Genomic DNA, 20,823 nt, shown 5'->3' with positions numbered 1-20,823 from the left:
AAAAATTCAAAAAAGAAAATCGTAAATGCTCAATAGTGACTTTAAAACTTTTCGAAATAAAATGCTCTCCACCGTTAAAGTTTAAAACTTTAAATAAAATGTTCTTTCACAACTTAGACATCGAAATTTTAAATAAAATATACTTTTACAACTGTAGCTTGAAACTTTAAATAAAATGTTCTCTCATAATTAAGACATTGAAATTTTTAATTAAATGTTCTCCCACGGTTGAAGTATTGAAACTTTAAAAGAGATATATAGGATTTTCAAGATCATGCATTGAAATCTTATAAATTATTTTTAACTTCAAAAAAGTTTATCCTTAACATAGATATTGAAACTTAAAAAAAAAAAAAAAAAATCTTACCTTACAATGATTTCTTTCATTAATGTCTCTTCTCAAAATCACCACAATATCTACTTTCTCCCTTTGACGTTCCAAGCATATTCAATGAGTGCATACAATGAATGAAATGATTTTTCAAAATTCTAAATTCAATTTCAAAATTCAAAGTTTGATTTTTTTTCTTATTTTCAATGAATGCAATGAATGATGATGAATGCAATTCTTTTAATGGATGCAATGAATGCAATGCATGAAATGCAAAGGTTAATGTCATAGATCTCTAATTGTGATAAATGGTTCTCAAGAATATTTTTCATATTTTTTCTCCCTTTTAGCTTTCTATTATGGTCATCTTTAGCTTGTTTAGCTAGCAAATGTATCAGTCAATTTGTGACACAAAATTCTCTAGTTTCATCATTTGATCTCAACATTTGGAACATTTCTTTCCATTTGTAAGCCACAAGGATCATCCTTTTGAACTTCTTTCATCCTTTTCATTTCATTTTCGATTTGCCCTTGTAATTTTCAATTTTTTTGAAATAATGCAAGAGTCATTTGTTCATTCATCATCATTTCAATTCAATGATAAATGTAATTTATCACGGTCACTTAATTCATTGTGGGAAAGGAATAAATGGTGAAGAACAAGAAAACTCAAACAAAAAATATTCATGATAAGAAAAAGTGTAGCAGAGAATAAATAGGCAAGAAAATCATTTCAAAGTAAACACAATATATAACTTGTTACGGAAAGCAAATATTAATTGTTGGGGGCCTTTCTTCAATGGTCTAACAGACTCCAAGTCTCTTGCGATCTACGAGCCGCTTCCAGTACCTAAAGATCTCTTCTTGAGTTTCTCTTTCGCTCTTTTTATGGTGCTGCTTCGCACCTGATCCATCATCAGCTACAGCTCTAATGGTTGAGAGCCGACTGGGAAGCGAGTCCATTTCCTTTAGAACTTGCTCAATGTGTGAGACAAGTCTTTTAGCCAGGCCATGGCTGAAATCCTCCCTGATCACAGCTCGGAGAACAGCAATGTGCTGTGCATCTGCAGGCATTGTATAAGCTGGAAGGATCCACCCGAACCTTCTCAAGCTCTCAGATATCTCAAACACTGTATGTTTGCTGCTATCTTTTAGAGTAAAGGCCACCAGCGGCACTCCTACATCCTTAGACACTATGTCAAACCGCCCCGTTTTCTCTATTCCTTCTTTAAGCACTCTTGTATTCTCCATGCAGTTCTCAATAATGTTCTTGTAGCCCTATTGCATCCACAAAATCATGCAAACTTCAAAATAGAAAATACAAATAAAATCCTATATAATTAAACCTTAGAAATGTCACCACCTTTAATCTTCATTTGAAAATTAGATGATGACCATACATAATCAAATAATATTCATTCTCTTTGAATGAGCAATAACGGACATCAGTTTTGTGAGAGCATAACATCCGTCATCATGTGAAGAGAATTTTTTTTATGCTGGAAAATTCTTTTTTTTTTTTCTAACGTTTTGTAGGAACATCTTATTGGCATCTACTATTTTCTAAATTCAACAACATAAAAGAATAAAAAAGCAGTTGCATAACTAAATTAATAAGAATATATATTTCTCTTATTTTCATGACTACCATAGTTTGTTCGAAGTTAAATGCAATTACCTCAAAACCAAGGCGCAGAAACTGATAATATTGAGCAATTATTTGACTAGAGCCTGAGAGAATTGGCAGCAGAAAAAATATAAATAAATTATCATCAGTGTAAGAAAAGCAAAAACCTCCACATTAATATTGGAAGTAACACGTATAGGACCTGAATTTATAATTATAAATTATTCTTTAGAAATTTTAAAGGTCCACAACTCTTAGGGCTTATGCTACACAACCAAGCTGTAGACTTGATTTATAGAAATTTTAAAGGTCCACTACTCTGTGACTTATATTTTAAAGGTCCACAACTCAGTGACTTATGAATTTAACATTTGCTTCATCTTTTTTTTATTATTATTATTATTATTTTGCAGAAACAAATGAAACCTGTGGCCAAACTTGTACAGAATTGATTAATAGATTGTTACGATAAAAATAATTAATAAAATTTATTCAAAAGAAAACTAATTCTAGACTTATTGTTCATAAGCTGAATGGTTAGCCTAAATACTAGAATTAAAGACTTCCGCAGAATTACCCAAACATAATGAAAGCAATGTGTTACCTTTGGAGAAATTGAGGGTGAAAGTTGGTTGATCAGATCCAAGGTAGTTGATGTGAAAGACAAGATCATCAGGCAAATCCTCTTTGTCCCTCCATACAACCCAACCAACACCAGCATATACGAGGCCGTATTTGTGCCCGCTAACATTGATGCTCTTCACTAATGGAAGGCGAAAATCCCACTCGAGATCCGGGTAAAGAAAAGGAGCAATAAATCCTCCACTAGCAGCATCTACATGGATTGGGGTGTCCCAACCAGTCTGCTCATTTTTTTTCATAAGGAGGTCGTTGAGGAGCTTGACATCCTCGAACTCTCCAGTCAGCGTTGATCCCAGAATAGCTGCTACACAGATGGTGTTCTCATCCACTAGCTCAACTGCTTTTTCAGGGTCCATTATGTAATATCCCTCTTGCAGCTTTACTTCCTTCAGCTGAACCTCAAAGTACCTTGCAAACTTCTCCCAGCAAACCTGTGCATACAATTCGTTAATGAACATTTAATATTATTTCTCCAACTAACACATTTTATTTTTGAAATGCCTAGATTAAAAACTGAAGAATATAGTCTCAAAATGGTAAATGATAATGCAGCTATATTTAAAAAGAAAGGCAAATCAAACTCGAATTTTAGCTTAGTTGGTTTATACAATCCTTTTAAGAGATAACATCTAACAAGTTTAAGATTCAAATTTCTAACATCTGTATTCTTTTCATCTATCCCAAACTATGCCTCCTTTGTTAAAAAACAACAACAAAAAAAAATCTGGGTCCTTCTTTATTCTGCTCAGATGTCAACCAATCAATTATCATTACTATAGGGTAGACCAATCGAGGCCGGAAGCTTAAACAACAATGTTAAAGATATTTACAAATGCTTGGAAATGAGGGATAAAAAGCATAAAGTTTATTGGCACAAGTTAACTTGGTTCTAGCACAACATTTCTAATCACTCATTTGTTGGCTGCCAAGCCATGCTTGATAGACTAATTAAGCACTGGAAAAGGGATAGAGGCAGGGGGTGCTGCTGCGCAGATTATTGTCTTTTATCTTTCTGGTGATAAAGAAGGATCTCTAACCATATCATTTTTACTTCTGAGAAAATGAGTAAGATTTTGCATACTTCTAATATTCATCGAATTACTGGAGAATGGACAACTGTGTTTGCCTGGGCTGTAAAATATTTAGGCTCCAATTGCTTGGTGCTTTTTCTTTTTCTTTTTCTTTTTTGTTTTTTTTTTTTTTTTTTTTGGTTATTTATCCCTTGTTTTCAGTTCATTTTTTATATTTTTTTCTTTTTTACTTTCTATTAAAAAAACAAAAAGCAAAAAATAAAAACACCAATCAAGTAGATAAATTCTTTTGCTGCCATTTCGCTTGGAGTGGCTAGTTTTAACATGTTATGAAGGCAGAAAGCACGGTAACACAAACACAGTCAATCCATAAACCAAAGTTTTTTTTAGACATATCCTTCATTAAGTTTTTTCCAAATTCTTATTTCTAATACATATCCTTCAGTTTGTAAGAAATGAGTAACAATAGGTGCATGATGATCAGGAATTGCAATGTATTTAAAAACATTAGAGAGACATTATTCAAAACAATAAAGAAAAAAATAAGATAGAGCAAAGATGACAATTTACAATTAAAAAGCAAAATTAATCTCACCTGCACATTAGCGCCGGTGACTATGTTGGGATTATCATAGGGTTTTCCCTCCAATTTCCTCTTATGTTGCCACTTCCTTTTAAAAGCTAATCCAGCTAGCATTATAGCCTCAGAGGAACCAACAGTCCCCACACCGACTGCTGTCTCTTCATCCCCAACCGGAGCATGGAATAGATGAGAAATCATGTTTACACACCGATTCTGTTTTAATAAATATGATAACTAATTAATTTAAATAATTAATGAATGCAGAAGATACTGATTATGAAGGGGATACTACGGATAATACATATTGTAATTCATATTTAACATGCAATCAATTGATTTTTAATTCGATGAACTCACCTAGAATGCAGAAGATACTGATTATGAAAGGGATACTTCAGATAATACATATTATAATTCATATATAATATGCAATCAATTGATTTTTAATTCGATGAAGAACTCACCTAGAATGCTTTCATTTTGCCAAACAATTTGAAACAAACAGTTTCTTTGTTCCTAGGCGCCATAACATTCCATTTTTAGTAACAATGACACTTTAATGTTACATTTTTACGAGTCAAAATATCATATTTCACTATGCCTAATTCAACAGGTTGGCAAATATATTGTACGTGTTGTATATGATTATGATCTACATTGTGATTACGAATGATTATGACCTAAATTATTATGGAAAACATTTGAAGAGTTTAAAAATTAGGAAAATTAATAGATGCCTGTTAAACCCACCAGGGAATACATTTAGCTTCAATAATTGTTCATGGGAAAATGGAAAAAGATAATTTCGGAGAAAACATGCAGGAGCAAAACGATAAATTATATCTATCAGCAAAAAGATAAAGACGCGAACAGAACAATGTCAGTTTATTTAGAAATCATGGTGAGAAGAACAGAAAACTTGTTTTTTTCTAAGCAAAGTGAAGACAGGTACCTGGAGTTCAGTGGTGACAGGGTATTCATCCATGTCAACATAGTTCTTATTGATGGAAGCCATCATGAGCTTATCACACTCAGGTTCCATCCAAGTTGTAACAAATGATGCCAAGTTCAACCTGGGATTTCCATCTAGCATCAGCTCATCATGTATTACTTGATATGCCGCATCCTTTGGCATTGACTTGTCTGGCATCTTGAATCTGCATCCATTAATTTGTAATTTGTTTGAAAAGTTCGAAATTATGTCTGCCTCTTATGACATATATATATATATATAGATATATATATATATATATGATGATACTAGATAGAATCAAGTGTTAAAGCAAATTCGTGGATTACCTGGGAACAGGAGTACGTACATATCTAGAAGCAAAAGTTGAGTGCACATGCGCTTCTGTGTCAGGGATTGTAGCTGTCAACATTGTTTTTGCAGTAGTAGAGTTGAATGTGTAGGAGAAAAGGAACATATGATAGTATTTATATGTATCATAGGAGTATTGATGTAAAGGAAGAGAGGTAGGAGGGAAATGGCAAATGGATCCTTTTTTCACTGAACGAGTAAATGAACCTTTTTCTTCGGCGACGTTGTAGGAAAACCAGTAGAGCTCAGCTAGATGTTTACCAGTTCTTATTGCGTGCTACTAGGATGTATGATCACACCTGTCTTTTTTTTACGCAATCCTTTTAACCAAGTGTCCTTTCCATTCCTAAACCTTTGATGAATCGTCTCAAATGAGTTCTTGACGTTACTAAAATGGTATCATTTTAGTCCTTTTCATTGATTTAATTTGTTAAAATTAAAGGAATTTACATGCCATTGGGACATCATCATCCACATGTTATTCAAGTGCAATATTTTATTCCATGCGAAACTTTAAATTGTGAGAAAAAGAAAATTATATAAAATATATTAAATACCCTTAAAAGAAACAAATATCCTAATTTTTCAAATTTTATATATAATTTATTGGAAGGCTTGGAATCATAGCTGCATTTTAATTTATATATATATATATATATAATTTTCATCTTTTCACTTTTCTCTTCTTTTAATTTTAAGCAAATTTTAAATTCATCACTAAATAAAAATTCAAGAAATACAAAATTTGACAGTATCATGAAAATCATGTGCAAATGTGCTTTAAGCTCATAATTAAGAACAACCTTGAAATTGTTAGCCCGTTAACATCGAACTGTTAACTCTGTTAACATTAAGGAAATATTAGTTAAGAAGGATACAACATTGCCCTTCCATGGAAAATGAACATGTGAGACAAATATCAACTAATAAATACCAAAATGGTTTTCTATTATCTATTTAAATTATTTTCCTTTTCTTTTCTTTTGCATAGGAATTCTGGGTTCTTTTCTTTCTTATGTTCTTTTTTTTTTTTTTAGTTATTCTTTTTTCTTTCCTATTATTTCATCTCCAAACCTTTATTGCTCCTTGAACCCAATCCTCTTGGAATTCTAACCTTGAACCCAATCCTTCTCAAGTCAAGAGGATAACAACCACTGGACGAAGTCTATGTTCAGCCATTTTGGTGTTTGTAGCATGAGAAAATTTTCATTTGGATCCATATTAATTCTGAAGTTTCGATTACGATTTATACACTTAGAGAGAATCCTGAACCCTCTACCTCCACTTATTAAACCTAATGAAATCCCATTTAAATCTCATTTTAATTGTTTAAATTTTTTCTCTTAGAGAGTAATGGAAATTTCATTAATAGAGAAAATTCATTACAATAAGTTCTTCCATTGTTTAAAAAATAGGGTACGGATCTACGTTGCATATGGCATCATGCTAGCTAGCAATAGTGGAAGCGCAAATCTGGAAAAAAGAGGTTTTACCTGCCATCATGGCGAGTTGAAAAAATGATAACAACAACATAAAAAAATGAATTAAAATTATGTAGGTAGATGAGAGAGAGATCAGCCACAACTGTCACAACTATTGCCGTCTCTATTAGAAGATGGTGGGAGTAGAAAATCTGCCACAGCTGCTGGCAAGGAGATTAGTTCACCTGGGAGCTGTAAATAGCAAAGTTACCGTCAATCGTTACTTTATTACTACTTGTTTCTTCGAGTCAGCATTTCAAGAAACAGTGTTAAATACACGTACAGAAACCAACACAACTGATAGGAACGGCAAGGAAGTTTTAGGACTCGGGCATCCTCCCGAGTCCCTTCCCCTATTTTAAGATTTTGATAAGAGGAGCTATTCAAAGTTTGCTACTGTGAAGATATCAATTTTAGTATAGTTGATGGCTATAACAGCCTGGGAGATGCGGTGGCCAAATGATAGTTACTACGAGAGGCATGATGCCCCACCATATATCAGCTCATGGAAAATGGTTTACTGTAGAAACTGCCAGTGATATTGACCGTCTCCTTACACAATTATTATAGGAACAGAGAAACAAAAATAAAAAAAGGTGAAAAAGAGTCATGTGGTTCCGTAGCACCAATATCCAAAAGTAATAAACTCCTGATAAAGAAATTGCTTCCTCTTGAAAGGCTAATTGAACAGACTGAGCGCATAGTGGTGAATCTATATATTGAGAGCTTTGACATATTGCTGCCTGCATAAATTTTTGAGTTGCTGTTCAAATGATAATAGAGTCTCTGCTCACAATATGAACACAGCTAGCACTTGACATATCTGCAATGACAAGATTTTGAGTTTAGAAGAAACATAGGAGAAATTATTCTTGAATTCTGGGATAAATGTTATATCACAGTTCATTGATAGTGATTATGCCAAGCATTGTTTCCTTTTTGTAAAGCAAAAATAAATAAATAAATAAATAAAGGAAAAGAATGAAGCATGATTTTTGAAGTTACCAAGCACCACTTGCTTCCAACGTCAAAACTAAAACAGCATGGAATAGACACCAAAAGCTTTGAAGAATCCTACAATGCAAGATATATGGACTAATCAATGTCACTAACAGGGCAAAATTTTTTGAAAATTTAGGCTTTACCATGTAGAAATGATAGAAAATGATGAGGATGAAATTTTTGTTTATATTAGGTCAAGCTACAAAATAAGACAGTAATTATGATTTTTAACTATTAAATTCATAAGTTTTCCATCCTCATCTCTTTTTATTTTTCCTACCAAACAATGTCTTAGTCTTGGACAGACTAAAATCATAGCAAAGAGGACAACTTGAATATGAAGGTCAATCTAGGAGAACAACTTATCACTCTTTCTCACTTTTTACTTGAAAATTATAGATTTTCTATTTTTTATAAAATGTGCATATAGGTATATTTATCTGTATATATATCCCAAGTATTATGTGCACAATATTAATCTACTGTATACAAGTTTTTATGGGATTAATATAGTTTCAATATGATGCAAACATTTACTTAGTATTTTTTACATTAATAACCTAGGTAGGAAACTTTTTGCAAGTGAAAATGCTATATTTGTTATGTTATTTTTTATATATTGATGAAAATTCTATTTAGAACTCAAATTAAATTAAATTCAAATCTTTCTACAAATATTCATACCTATTTTGAGATTTAGCAAATGTACATATAATAAAAGAAATATGTACATATAATAAAAGAGGAATGTACATAGTTCCAATAAAATGTATACATCAATTAGCTATTGTGTACAGTAAGAGTATATTTGGTGTATAGGATTAATAATAGAATAAAATGATTATCATCATATTTTATATTTGATGCATACATTAGGCGGCAGATGAAATTATAAGGAGAATTAGTCATCTTATTAGTATAGATAAATCAATCCTTCTCAAAAAAAAAAAAAAAAAAAGATGATTATTTCTAATCTATAATATTAAATCATAAATTCTTATAAATAACTTATTTTACTTCTAAAGTTTACATTTAAAATTTGACTTAAATAGTTAATAAATTGATAAGTGTCATTATTTAATTCTTTAACCCAAATTATTTTTCATTTTCCTTTATTTTCTCTTTTAATTTTTCATTTTTTCCTCCTTTCTTTTTTTCTTTATTTTTTCTTTTTCTTTTTTTTTTTTTCACTTTTTTCAGTTTTTGAATAAATAAAAAATTATAGTTTTGATAAAAACTATTTTACAATTTTTTGAAAAATTAATTTACTTTTTTTAAAAAAATTTAACTCTTAAACATAAAACTTTTCTAAATTAAATAACATTTAGTTAATAAATTTTTAATTATTAAATTTGAATAGTATTTTTTTTCTTCTTATCTCCTTTCTTCAATTTTTCCGTTTTTGTCTTCATTCTTCTCTTTTTTCATCTTTTCTCTTCTTTTTTCTTTTTCTTTTTGTTTTATTTTTCCTATTTTTTCTTTTCCTTTTAGCCGGTACAATAAAAGAAAATGGAAGAAAAAATAAAAAAAAGAGAGTAAATAATTATATTTACAATATTTTAACTCAACTATTTTTTTGGAAAAATCATTTTAAAAACTAAATTTTAGATCTCAATTATATAAATTCTTTTAAATTAAAATTATATAAAGAAACAAAATAAAAATGAAAGGAAACTAGTTAAAAGATTTTCATAAAAATTAAATTTAAAAATAGCTTTTTCAAAAATATTTTATTTTTTAAAATTATTAATTACTTTATTAAAATATAAATTTTAAAAAAAATTAACTCTTATCTATAAAAAATATCATAAAATATTTATCTTTTAGTTAAAAATTTTTGGATTTACATTTATATAAAAATTATAATTTAAATTATTATTACTTTAAAAAATCTTAATTTTGAATTAAAAAATCTTAATTTTGACTAAAAAATCATTTTATCTAGCTTTTAATCTCACATATAACAAACATGATAAAAGATAAAAATTAATCATTACACATACCAAATATGATATAAGATGACATCATTTAATCTAATTTTATCTATAATCTTATATCATCCACTTCTATCCACAATCTTGTGTACTAAATACACTGTAATAACCTAAAATACTTTTGTGATAAAAAATGCTAAACTTATCGATGTTATCCCCCTATTCGTTCTATTAAGCTTTCCTTAATCACTCCCTCCAACTTCATCCTAAAATCAAGGGAAAAAACAAATTAAACACAATTATAAAATATCCGAACAATAAGTGGAGAAATTTCAATAGTAAAACACACTCATTTATGCCTAAGATTTTTATCATAAAACATTAAACTAAAAACTCTTAGCCTAAACCATAACTCAATACCCTTAATGCAACATTAAAACATTAAAGGTATTCTATCAAAGTACTTTTGAGGGTTGATGCACAAAGAAACTTGTAGTGATGTACATAAAACTGCAACATACGTACATCTCTCATAAATATATATATATATATATATATATATTGAGCAAAATATATGTTCTTAAGGTGCTTAACAAATGAGCAGTGGTTGCATATAAACATAACTTGCAAAACAACATTAATATTATAGATCTTATGTACATAAAACTATCCATAAATGGTACCATAAATCATGTCCATTTGCAATGTTGGTTCAAACTTGATAAATATGATCATAATTTTTCAACTCTACATAACTTACTAACACTAAGATGTTAACTCTGATATTTTCAGAATTTAATCCCAAGGTAAGAAGCTAGTATAAGTACTTGTGCTTATTTTATACAAATCTGAAAGGACACATTCCACAAAGGGGCCAAGTGAAAACAAGTATAAATGATGCCAGTTAAATCTGGTTTGTTCAAGTTTTAACTGGGGCAAATATTTGTCTACATCCATTCCTACTTGTACAAAATCAGTTTTATTCATGGGAAAAGTGTAGCCCTTTTTCAGGTGCTAGGTCTAACTCATTTAATAGGTAGTAGATTCAACAAACATGAGAATATGTGGTCATACTTCCATGTAAAAAGTGCCAACAACAAAAATTTTGCAATGGAAGAATTGATGATTGTTTGTTGAGACACTTGAATCAAGAAACAAAGCTCATTGAGACACTTGAATCAAGAAACAAAGCTCATTGAGACACTTGAATCAAGTAACAAATATGAGCATGGATGTTGAAGGACCATTCAGGACACACCACTATATAATGTCCATTTATAAATGCACTGTTTACGAGCCCCATTATGTTTAGGCTTTAGCCTTGTGACAAACCTAGCACTTAAGCTTCAGCAGCATGCACTCAACTCAAATAAACCTTAATTTACAATAACTATTTCCCTTTTATTCCCCCTACCTCTTAAACCTTTAATTCCCGTTCCCAGCCTCCCATTGGTGTTAGTTGATTTGCTTTGGCATTTTTTTTTAATAACTGAAGATAATAATTAAGACATTTCAGTACAAACAGAATAGTACACCATAAACATTGCCATGAACTTATTACAAGATGAAGAAGCAAATAAATGAAATAAAAATGACCAATTCAAAAAATATTCAAATTCATGGCCAAAGTCATTACAATGGCGAAATGCCTTAAAATTCATGCTGAAATCATCTTAATTTATAATTCAATTTTTGTCAAATGCAACATGATGTTTCTCATTATAATGCCATGAAGCATATATTCCTACATACTTGTCATAAAGAAGTGAGCAAACTCCATAACTCAACATCCAAAACTTATCCATATTACTTAATTCACTAGTGCTTTTTGAACCAATGAAGAAAGAAGAGCACTTTTCCAGGAAACAAAAACTAAAATTATTACCAAACAACAACAAAGTAAAATCAATAGAAATAAAAACAAAATTGAACAAAATTTCAGATGCATCCATGGAGAGGAAGCTTAGATTCTTTGGCCCAAATGAAATAAAATTTTAAATGCAATGGTCAAATGGAGAGAATTCTGAAGGATTGAAGGAATTCTACGCTAATTTCACTGAGAATTTGCTTCTGATTTCTTGGACAACTTAGCAAAAAGGTATAAGAAAATCTTGAGGAATAAAGGAATCAAAACCTTACCTTACTGATGCAGGGCCCATTGACAGTTTCATTAATGGCAGTTCCAGTGATTGGATCGAGAGTGAAGAGCTTCTCCGATATTTACTATAGCAAAGAGATAAAAGAGGTGTGGGCATGGCCTTTGGCTTTATGGTGAAAGAAAGATAGAAATGCATTAGTGATAAGGGTAAAAAAGTAAAATCAATTTTCTTTTCATCAATTTCTCAGCTTGTCATTTCCTTTATATTAATTATTTCTTCCTATTAGACCAATTAATAAAAATCTGTATTAGAAAGCACCTTTTTCAAATTTCCCCAATTTTCTTCCTCTTATTTAATTTTTTACCTATTCCTTTCTTTTTTGACCACTGAAACATTTTAATCGCTTCTTTTAATATTATTTTTTATCTTTTTGCTCTTCTTTATCCTCTTTCCTCGCTCTATCTCTACTTTCATACAATGCTTGCTTTGAGTCTTCCCCTCAATCTCTCTTTCTTGATCGTAACTAAGTGTAATTTTAGGTCCAATTTGGGTGTAGGAACTTTTGGTTTGATCTGAATGCAACTCCTCAAGTAAGACAACAATCTCTCTTAAGCTAGCAATCCAATGTCATCTTAGGTCTCCACTTTCTTCTTTTGGTTTTCAATTGACTCATATGACCATATGTTCAAGACAGCATTGGACTCATATTCTGCACCCATATCTGTATCATGTTGTGCCAACATGGGCATGGTGCCTTAAACTGTTGAGCCCATGTAACAGAGGTCCTACTTTAGGATTTGCATTTCGATCAAACCAAAAATCTTTAGATTCAATAAATCCTACACAAATTGAACATAAAATTACACTCAAATATGATCAAGAAAGAGAGAGAGGAAGAACCAAAGCAGCCACCATGTGAAGTAGAATGAGATGCAGAAAAGAAGATTCTAAAATAAACAAAAGTAACAAACTAAAATCCCAAGTACTTTAATCCCTCAATTAGCTTCTTGCCATTCTGAATCAGTACCAGTCAAGAGGATGCTAGTTTCAATTTCAACACAACTTCTATGGCCCAATAATGGCACTAATTGGATTAGTTCAAGTCGTTAGTCATCACTAGAGGAACAAAGAAAAACAAAATGCAGGATTAAGGACTTTCAGCCTAAAAGTTGAAACTGCTGCTGCGCTTCTGCATGCATAAGTCAACAAAAATTTATTACAATAATGCAAAAACAATACAACACGCTTGTTAGGTGATAGTGCACTGAGATTAACTATATCTAAACACACAAAGGGTTGCATCAGACACATGAAAGAGAAAAAAGGTATGCATTTTGACTTACACTATAAAAAGCAGTCTCCTGCTCTGACAGCATAAGCAGTGGCTCCAGAAGATATCAAGATGTTGACTCAATCATGAAACTTTTACAGGAAATAAATTTAGGCCATTACATAATTTTCAAGTTGAACTTCTTCTCTGAAGTGTTGTGCCTTAACTGCTTGGGAAAAAAAAAAAAGAAAAAAAGAAAAAAAGAAAGAGGATTAAATACAGAAGTTCACTCCATGCAGCCAATCCAACTCACAGTAGAAATTTTTGGGGGCATTACCAGTTGTATAACTGATGACAACAGTATTTGTGGATTATATAGCTTTGTCAGAGATCATGATTCATGAGAACAAGTATGTGGAATCACATTGTGGCCCAAGTTTATAGCTTGCTTCAAACTCTTTGTCATATCCATGCTGCATTTGTAGCCAAGTCGTCCTTGTACTATTTGGTCTTGTGAACTCCCAGCTGTTTCTCAATCAAAACTTTCCAAAGAGTAAACCAGAGCTCAAGTACAGATCCTACTTGGCACCTTTGTACGATGAAAGAAAATCTTCCAAAAATGCTTTTGTACATTCTTACTTCCCTCTTAATCTCATACTCTGCCTCTTCTGATTCAGCGCAAAACGTCTTGCCATAGCAGGATTGTAAAACTTCCTCATATGTTCAGAAAGTTTATGGATGGCTTGGAGATTACCAATTGCAGAAAGCTGCATCAAAAAGGAGTCAAACTTCGGGTATGGCAATTTCAATCCCTTGTTTACAACATCTTCCAAAAGAAAACAAGCATCTTCCACTTTATTGTGGCTGAAAAGCCCATCAATCATGATGCAATAAGTCTCAATGTCTTGTGCACAGCCCCTCTTATCCATCTCTTGCCAAGTCTCAAACACCCCATCAAGATCACCCATATGAAAGAACATTGAAATCAACATATTATAGGTTTGCACACTGGGCATACAACCGACATCAATCATTCTTTGATATAGCCTCAAGGCTTCATCACTCTTCTTATTGTCACAAAGGACCTTGAGGAAACAGTTGTAAGTAACTATATCCGGAGGGTAACCTTTGTTTCCCATCTCTTCCAAGAACTTGTACGCTTCTTCAATCTTCCCCACTGAGCACATCCCTTCAATCAATTCTTTGTATGTCAAAACATCAGGCAGGCAACCGCTATTTATCATGTTCCCTATAAGCTCAAAGCATTCCTTGATTCTGTTGCTATGCATTAAAGCTGCAGCCATGATCGCATAAGTTTTTGCAGTGGGAGAAGACAAGGTTGACCCTTTCGTTCTCATGAACTCAAAAAGTTCAGCTGCCTCAGTCACCAATCCTGCTTTGCAAAAGGCATCGATAGCAGTATTGTAAGTAAAATTATCAGGAGTATGACCCAACTGGATCATTTCTTCCAGAACCCTCATACCTCTTTTCGGATTCCTAACTCTACACCAACCAAAAAACAATATATTGTATGAATTGGCATCCGATGTAACCCTCCTCTTCATCCTGTTAAAGAGAACATCAGCATCCTCAACCAGACTACACTTACACAAAGCATCCAACAGCAAGTTAAAGGCATTGATCTCTGGCTGCGTCTTCACCCTTATCCTCTTCTTCTTAGAAAATTTCTGAAGATGTGTCAAATGCTTTTCAGTATATTGTCTCAAAATGAGTAGCAAATCTTCGACAGGGACGGCTTTCTTGTTACTCCTCTTCATATAATCAAGCATATCACAGACGATTCGGAATTGTTTAATTTTGTACTTTGTACTCGACAAAATGTCAATCATCTGATTATAAGCTTGAGGCTGATGGGCATAGTTTTGTTGATTAGCAGCCCATGTAAAAAACCTGAATGCAATTTTCTCCTCAAGAGAAAGCCTTTGGAGAACATCCATAACCAAAGGGGTAGTTAATTGGAGACCCAGTTGGTCAAGCGATGTCTCCATGTTGTCATATACATTAGAGTTATCCATGATAGTCGCATATAACTTAGCCACATCAGTAAAACCGGAATCAAATGCTGTTGCATTGGAGCAAAATGAGGGAAACGTAAAGCGTGGATGAATGGTAATTGGGGCAACAGTAAAGAAATTCCCAGGAATGGCTCTATGTTTGCAGAGAAAGGAGTTTGGGGCTTTAAGAGCAGAGAGATATGCAAAAGGAATTCTTCTCATTTTGTGGGTTCAAATGGCATAAAAAAACATAAGGGGAATAAGGGATTTACCAGATGGAACGGCTATGAAGGTGCAGCGGAGACGCCTCTAATCAAGCAGAGTCCTCACAAAGCAAAACAAAATCAGGAAATGTACAGGCTGCTAGTAGGGGGCTTTTAAATGCACCCTAAAAACATCTACATATATCCCCCAAGTTTTCTTTTAAAAGTAAAGTAACCACACCCCATATATCAAATTTAATTTTTATTAAATGACGAAAATACCCTCTCACTCTCATATATTTCATACCTCATTCTTTTTTTTTTTCCTTTTTTTTTCCTCTTTCATCATTTTTTTCATATACTAAATTCTAAATCTTTAAAATTAAAATTAAAATTTTAAAATCAAATTTTTTGAAAATAAAATTTTAAGAAATTTTAAGATTTTTTGAAAATAAATTTTCAAAAAACTTTAGGGTTTCTCAAAAAGAGATTTTCAAGAAACTCAAAGGTTTATAAAAATAAATTTTCAAAAAAATCTTTTAAACTTTTAGATTTTTGAAAGATTTTAAAATTTCTTGAAAATAAATTTTGTAAAAAATCTTTAAATTTTTGGTTTTTGTAAAAAATTTAAACCTCATCAAAAATAGATTTTTGATAAATTTTAGGATTTCTCGAAAATAAATTTTTTTTTGAGAGCTTTTCGAAAAAAAAATTTTTTAAAAGTCTTTAAATTTTTAGATTTTAAAAAAATTTTAAAACTTCTTAGAAATTTATTTTTGCAAAACCTTTAAATTTTTCAAAATTTTATTTTCAAGAAACTCATTTTGAACTAAATTTTATCATAAATTCTAACTTATATTTACATGCATTTTAATCAAATCAATCAAAAATAAGTTAAAAATCTTATTTTTAATCATTGTAAAACTTAAAAACACTAATTATTTAAGGTAAGTTTGATGAATTTAAATTTTTTTAGATTAAAAATTAATAGAGAAAAAAAAGAGAATGAAAGAGTGAAACAATAAGAAGGCAAAATAAATAAAAAAAAATAGGGCAGAGGATGTATTTAGTAAAAATAAAAAAATTAAATTAAATATGTATTTAATAGTAAAATATATAAAATAAAAATAAATGTACAAATAGAATTCCTCGGATAAACTAAAGGATAAAGGGAAAAACAGGGTACTAAAAGAAGCTAAATGGGTCCAGCGCCTAATGCCTTCAAGTATAGCAGTATTTTCAATGGTTTTAGACTTTTAGTAACCTTCTCAACCCATTTAATATTTAATTAAAAAATCAATCATTATAATCGGTTCAACCCTTTAAAATAATTCAAATTTAAATGGCTTAAAAGATCAATTTAATTTAAATTATTTGATTTTAGAATATAATAATCTATATACAAATTTAAATAATCAAATAGAAATTATTTAGTCCATTTTTATGAAGTTGTTAAATTTAAATAGGGCTAGTTGAGTGAGTAATTATTTTTAAAAATATATTTTAAAATTTAAAAATAATTAATTAAAAAACAAATATACTTAATAATCTCTTAATTTCATTTATTTAATTAAAAAATTATACTTTCCATATATAAAAACAAACTCTAATGAAAATATTATTTCCTAAAAATTAAAATCAAAATGATTTAAACTTAAAGTAAATTAAATTCGAAATGAGTCCAAATTTAATAAACTCGAAATGACATAGGAAAACAAGACTAGAACAATTGCCGCCTTTAATTGTTACAAAATAAAAGCTTAAGAGTATTTTTGGAATTTATTAAAAATCTACATCAATTTTGACATTATTACTCTTTTTGGATAATGCTAATCAACTTCAGAGTTATAAATGAAATTTTTTCTCAAGAGATGTAAGTAAGAAAGTCAAATACCACAAGGATGTATATGAAATTTACCCATAATATTTTTAATAACTAAGAATGATCTTTAAAGGTGAAATTTTGAACAAATGCCTTTAGACTGAAATTTTAAAAAAAATATGTACCCTAAAATACTATGAATTAGTGATTAAATTTTGGTATTGAAAGGACTTATGGTTTGGGTGAAAAGTCATAGACAAACCAGAAAAATCAAAATTTTTACTCTAAGTTCCTCTTACATGTTTCAAATTTAAGGCATGAAATTTATATGCTTAGAATTCTTGTCCCGTAAGCTTTCCATGCATATATTATTAAATTTTTAATGTGTGGTTAATAAGAATTAAGAATTTAAATTTTCGGGGATTAATAAATTAAATAATAAAAAATTTATCATAAAAAAGTTGTTTTCTTTCTAGTTGTGCAAGTACTGTATGAGGATACGTGTGGCATCATTTCCGTCACGTTTTAAGAACATTTTTCAAAATTGATTTATGATTTTTCATATATTTTCTGGAATTTTTAAAAATTGTAAACATATGTTTTTATATTTTCTTATGAAAAATCATATAATTTTGGAGTTTAAAATTCACTAACACATTTTAGAACGTGTATGAGTAATTTTGGTGAGTGAGAGATAGTTTTTGCTTCTTGTGAATGCCAACTACTCTACGGCTGTATATCTATAATTAATTAGTTAGAAATTAATTAGTTTTAATAAATAAATAAATTTGTTTAAGTCCAATAATTAATAATTATGATATTAAAATTTAAAATATAGATATATTTTTTATCCATGTCATTATATCACATGCCATAATTATTTTATTTTATGTATGAGATAAAAAAAAAAATTACATAATGTGGATAAAAGGGAATAAGCCCTATAGTTTATTCTAAATAATTAGACATTTTATTTCAACTTATAAACTTAAAATAATTATGGCTCTAACAAGTAAAATTTTTTATCTTAAATATAAGAAGATATTTTATGGTTTAATTAATTTTTAGAATAAAATACTAAGATAAAGTAACTAATTAGAGTTTTGCGTAATGATTTAGACAATGAAAACAAAAGCTACAATAATGGATTTTATGAAAAAATAAAAGTTTAATGGGATTAGTTATGATATATGACATAGGAAAATTCAGTATCTTTTAAAATAAAAATGAAATTCTTGAAATTACAACCAATAGTATGAATCCACTTGAGTAAGAGAATATAACCCAACATAGGAAAGACTTAAAGTTATATCAAAGTTGGACAAAAAACGGTCGTAGTGCATGCTTTACTATGCTAAAATAAATGACAAATGTGGGATCAACTAAAATTGAAATTTAGTTTAACAATTACAACTAGGCTTTATGCCTTGAAACTTAACTTTCACTAACATGTTATGAATTCTTCATCTATGATATAGCACTTAACTGAGATTTTTGTAATGATATGAAAGTTAAGAACAACCATAACTTAACTTAGTGATGAACAACCTATTCAATCAATTGTAAGGTCCTTTTTAGAAATTTTTTCGAGCCAAGTGAAATTGATGCTAAAATATAATGATAATATAAAGACTTTTGATAACATCTCTTATTATCCTGAGCTTGAGTGAAAATACAAAGACATGATCCGTGTTACTACTAACGTAGCTTGTGCTAGTTAATGCAAAGGAAGACAGCCAAAGTACAATCAGCAAAATAGAGCTAAGCAAAAAAATGCTCAAAATTTAGCTTCAAAAGATGGCAATATGGCCAAGCTTGGAAAAGAAAACATCAATAAAGTTAAATGCAACGATTATGTAAATTTGGATCACTTTGTCTATGATTACACGAAGCAAAAGAAGGTTCAACCCAAGCCTAGCTCTACTAGTTTTTATATTTGTTCACATGTTCTTATTGTTTATTCTTTCCTTGGTTGGATTGTAGACTCGAGCAGTAAAACATATAAGTCGAGACAGAATAAGATTTGCACATAACAATCAAGTTTTGACATGCAACCATTATGTTAACATAGGTAATGGAGACGAAGTGAAGGTTTTTGGTGTTAGAACCTACCAACTTAAGTTGTGTAACGAGCACACCTTACTTTTACATGATGTGTTATGTGCATCATCAATTCAATATAATTTACTTTCAATTTTAGTTTTGCTAAAATTAAGATTTTCTTTTTGTTTTAAGAGAAATCAGTTGGATATTTATTTAGGAAATAAGTTTTATGGTTATGGTCGTTTGAACAATAATTTCTTTAAATTGGATTAAAAATATAATAATAGTTATATTTTTTATTTCTTTACTTTGATTGATGATTATTCATAGTATGGATAACTATATTTGTTGTATCATAGATTATAAGTTTTAAATTATTTTAAACTCTTTCTGGTAGATGTTGAGAATCAACATGAGATGATAGCTAAGATTCTCCAAATTGATAGAAGTCAAGAATATTTATCAAATTAGTTGAAAGCATTATAGGATAAAAAAGGAATAAGTAGGTAATTAACTATTTTTGGTAATCTGCAACAAAATGGTATGGCGAAAAGAAAAAATCATACACTTTTAGATATGGTAAGATCTATGATGAGACAAGTTAATCTCCTAATTAGTTTTTACGGAGATATTATTTGAATTGCAATTTATATTTAAAATCGAGTGCTTTCAAAGCTTGTTCCTTCAACAACCTATGAATTATGAAAAGGTGAAAAGTTTAATTCAAAAGGTTTGAAACCTTAGGGTTTGGTTGGGTAAGTTCATAATTATTATCAAAAACATGAGAAATTGGGTCTTAAAGCAACTAAGCATATCTTTATAAGATACCCTGATTGCTTTAGGGTTATGTGTTTATGATAAATATCTTAATTGGGGAATGATTGAAATAGAGTCTCAAGATGTGAATTTCTTAAAAGAAAATTTCCCTAGTCTTGTTAAAGTTAAAAAAGATCTTGAACTATACGAGTTGCAAGAACATGAATAACTAATGGTTGAGGGAATTACTCTATTACATCAAGATAAGGGTGAAAATTTAGAAATTCATCAAATGAATACATGTAATAATTTGATTTACTTTTTAGTAAGTGGGAGTAATATTAAAGTTAGTGGGAGAGTTCTTGTCAAGAAGGATCTCAACATCCATAAAAGAGCAAGTATGGAGCAATCCTTTTAAATATCATTTTGAGATTAAAGGGGAAACTTTCTTATTTGCATATGTGGATTGTGATGAACCTATTTCCTTTAAAGAAGCTATAACTTCACCAATTTCTAAAAAATAGATGAATGCAATGAAGGAAAAGATATGTTCAATGGCTAATAATAAAGCATGTGACTTAATTGATCTTTCATCTAGTTGTAAAGAGGTAAAGTTTGTTTGTATCATATTATCCTCGCAATTGCTTAAAATTTAGATTTGGA

General features: G+C 30.1%; 2 protein-coding genes across 23 annotated transcripts; both read right to left on the bottom strand.

The window, feature by feature from the left end:
• Window positions 1–558: 558 nt before the first annotated feature.
• On the bottom strand, window positions 559–8,372 carry LOC111289498 (glutamate decarboxylase 5-like). Of its 4 annotated transcripts, none has more exons than XM_022880599.2 (7): window positions 8,356–8,372; window positions 5,514–5,597; window positions 5,167–5,371; window positions 4,227–4,427; window positions 2,563–3,031; window positions 2,010–2,062; window positions 559–1,609 (listed from the first exon to the last, which is right to left on the bottom strand). In XM_022880599.2, the coding sequence occupies exons 2-7, from the start codon at window positions 5,594–5,596 to the stop codon at window positions 1,136–1,138; spliced, it is 1,485 nt and encodes a 494-aa protein (XP_022736334.1). In that variant the 5' UTR covers window position 5,597; window positions 8,356–8,372; the 3' UTR covers window positions 559–1,135. The 4 variants fall into 4 exon arrangements, with proteins under 4 accessions (XP_022736334.1, XP_089624404.1, XP_089624403.1 ...); XM_089768278.1 differs by lacking the exon at window positions 8,356–8,372 and having other exon boundaries at window positions 559–1,236; window positions 1,279–1,609; window positions 5,514–5,596; XM_089768277.1 differs by lacking the exon at window positions 8,356–8,372 and having other exon boundaries at window positions 5,514–5,641.
• Window positions 7,469–15,764, bottom strand: LOC111289496 (Pentatricopeptide repeat (PPR) superfamily protein). 19 transcript variants are annotated; one of them, XM_089768269.1, is made up of 5 exons: window positions 13,659–15,764; window positions 13,395–13,550; window positions 12,092–13,240; window positions 8,022–8,090; window positions 7,469–7,839 (listed from the first exon to the last, which is right to left on the bottom strand). In XM_089768269.1, exon 1 carries the CDS (start codon window positions 15,556–15,558, stop codon window positions 13,957–13,959), a length of 1,602 nt encoding a protein of 533 aa, XP_089624395.1. In that variant the 5' UTR covers window positions 15,559–15,764; the 3' UTR covers window positions 7,469–7,839; window positions 8,022–8,090; window positions 12,092–13,240; window positions 13,395–13,550; window positions 13,659–13,956. The 19 variants fall into 19 exon arrangements, with proteins under 19 accessions (XP_089624395.1, XP_089624387.1, XP_089624383.1 ...); XM_089768261.1 differs by having other exon boundaries at window positions 12,087–13,240; window positions 13,395–13,547; XM_089768257.1 differs by having other exon boundaries at window positions 13,395–13,547.
• Window positions 15,765–20,823: the final 5,059 nt, after the last annotated feature.

The sequence above is a fragment of the Durio zibethinus genome, chromosome 11, assembly GCF_047325235.1.
Source record: "Durio zibethinus cultivar Kanyao isolate XHJ-2024 chromosome 11, ASM4732523v1, whole genome shotgun sequence".
NCBI lineage: Eukaryota > Viridiplantae > Streptophyta > Magnoliopsida > Malvales > Malvaceae > Durio > Durio zibethinus.
Note: the sequence above shows the minus strand (reverse complement) of the source record. Positions and strands in the feature narration are given on the sequence as shown.